This window comes from Dendroctonus ponderosae, unplaced genomic scaffold (genome assembly GCF_020466585.1).
Source record: "Dendroctonus ponderosae isolate FM_Combo_2020 unplaced genomic scaffold, Dpon_F_20191213v2 Dpon_F_20191213_11, whole genome shotgun sequence".
Classification (NCBI taxonomy): domain Eukaryota; kingdom Metazoa; phylum Arthropoda; class Insecta; order Coleoptera; family Curculionidae; genus Dendroctonus; species Dendroctonus ponderosae.
The window spans coordinates 6,940,768-6,942,077 of record NW_026017213.1 but is presented as its reverse complement, the minus strand read 5'-3'; the positions used below and the strand labels follow the sequence as shown (position 1 = coordinate 6,942,077).

The following is a 1,310-nucleotide window of genomic DNA, read 5'->3' as shown; positions in this document are numbered from 1 at the left end:
ACAACGCGTCAACGCTTTTTATGATGCACTAAATTTTTTTAACGTAATAATTTTAAAGTTAAATAAGTAAACTAATTCGTGTAAGTCTTGCTGGTTTGAACTGATTGTCCTCTCAAGAACAGTGTTTGAATGCAACAACCAACTATTGCAAAATGCGTCGTAACCCATATTAAACAGGCCTGTGCCAGTTATGGGCTTTGTTGGCGACCCAACCGGGTATTTGCCAACAAACATACCTGCCTAATTATTGTTTTCAGCTGTTTGTTTTACGTAAGTTGAAAGTTTCGGGTGATTTAAAGCAATGGCGGGCCGCCCTGTTGGTTGTCTTTGAACATGTATTTTTCAAAATTTGGCTCAGACACACTCGTTATGGATTGTTATCTGCTATCCATTACATGCGGAATGAATGCATGATAATCCAAAGGGATCGGGCGACTCATCTGGACCAGATACATCACTAACGAGCGAAACGAGGGGCTGTAAGAGATTGGGGAGAGAATTGGCCCCGATGTATACGCGGACTCCGGCTGACATTGATTTCCTGCATAATTGAAACGAAGATGCACATGATTTGCCGGGTGAAAGTTCGCGAAGTTTTCCGGTAATATTCGGGCGCCCACACTTACTTAAACCCTTTGTCATCTTCTTGTCCGTTCAGCACTTGCTGCTGGGAGTTTTGTCCATTTACGCCCTGCTCGTCCTTGGGACTTTGCTGTGTAACTTTATCCTTGGGATGATCTTTATCGTCCAAATGCAGCACCCGCATGCGAGGCTCCAAACCGCCCGGAACTGTGGTGCCGCTTTTATCGCCAGTCGGAGAAGTTCCCAGTACATATTCAACCTAGACATACGGAACGTTAAAAACTTCAGCTTCAAAAAGTTTGGAGAACTTGCCATTTTCACACCAAGACCACCGGGCCCATCGGAGCCTCTAGGCGATAAAATGCCACCGGGATCGCCTCCGGCGCCAGGAAACACTCCTCTACGCCCTCCCATAGCCAATGGGCCGTGATCACCTGCAAAGACACAAAGATAATTTTAGTTTCGTACTCAATTTATCTTAAAGGATATTCGACAAGATGTTTTTCGAGTCCCCAACTAGGAATAAACTGTCTTCTCTTCAAAATTAATGAATTTTTGAAGACCTTGTCATGAATGCACAAGTAAAATCATCAACATGAACCGTTCAAGAACTCTCTAGAAATTGAATGCTTGCAAATCCTTTTACTTCAGCATTTTTTCCTAAAATGTTGGGTTGCTCAAAGGACAGTCCCACACGCCCAATACATGAAATTTTTGTCCCAAAATTG

The 1,310-nt window shown here is 43.4% G+C and overlaps 1 protein-coding gene across 1 annotated transcript in view; it reads right to left on the bottom strand.

Annotated features, from left to right (window-relative positions):
* Positions 1 to 1,310, bottom strand: part of LOC109542731 (pumilio homolog 2) — a gene marked incomplete in the record, with an annotated part of 117,340 nt that overhangs the window by 88,069 nt on the left and 27,961 nt on the right. The window contains 2 exon segments of the mRNA XM_048662711.1: positions 627 to 841; positions 895 to 1,016. Of these exon segments, the coding sequence (XP_048518668.1) occupies positions 627 to 841; positions 895 to 1,016 (337 nt within the window).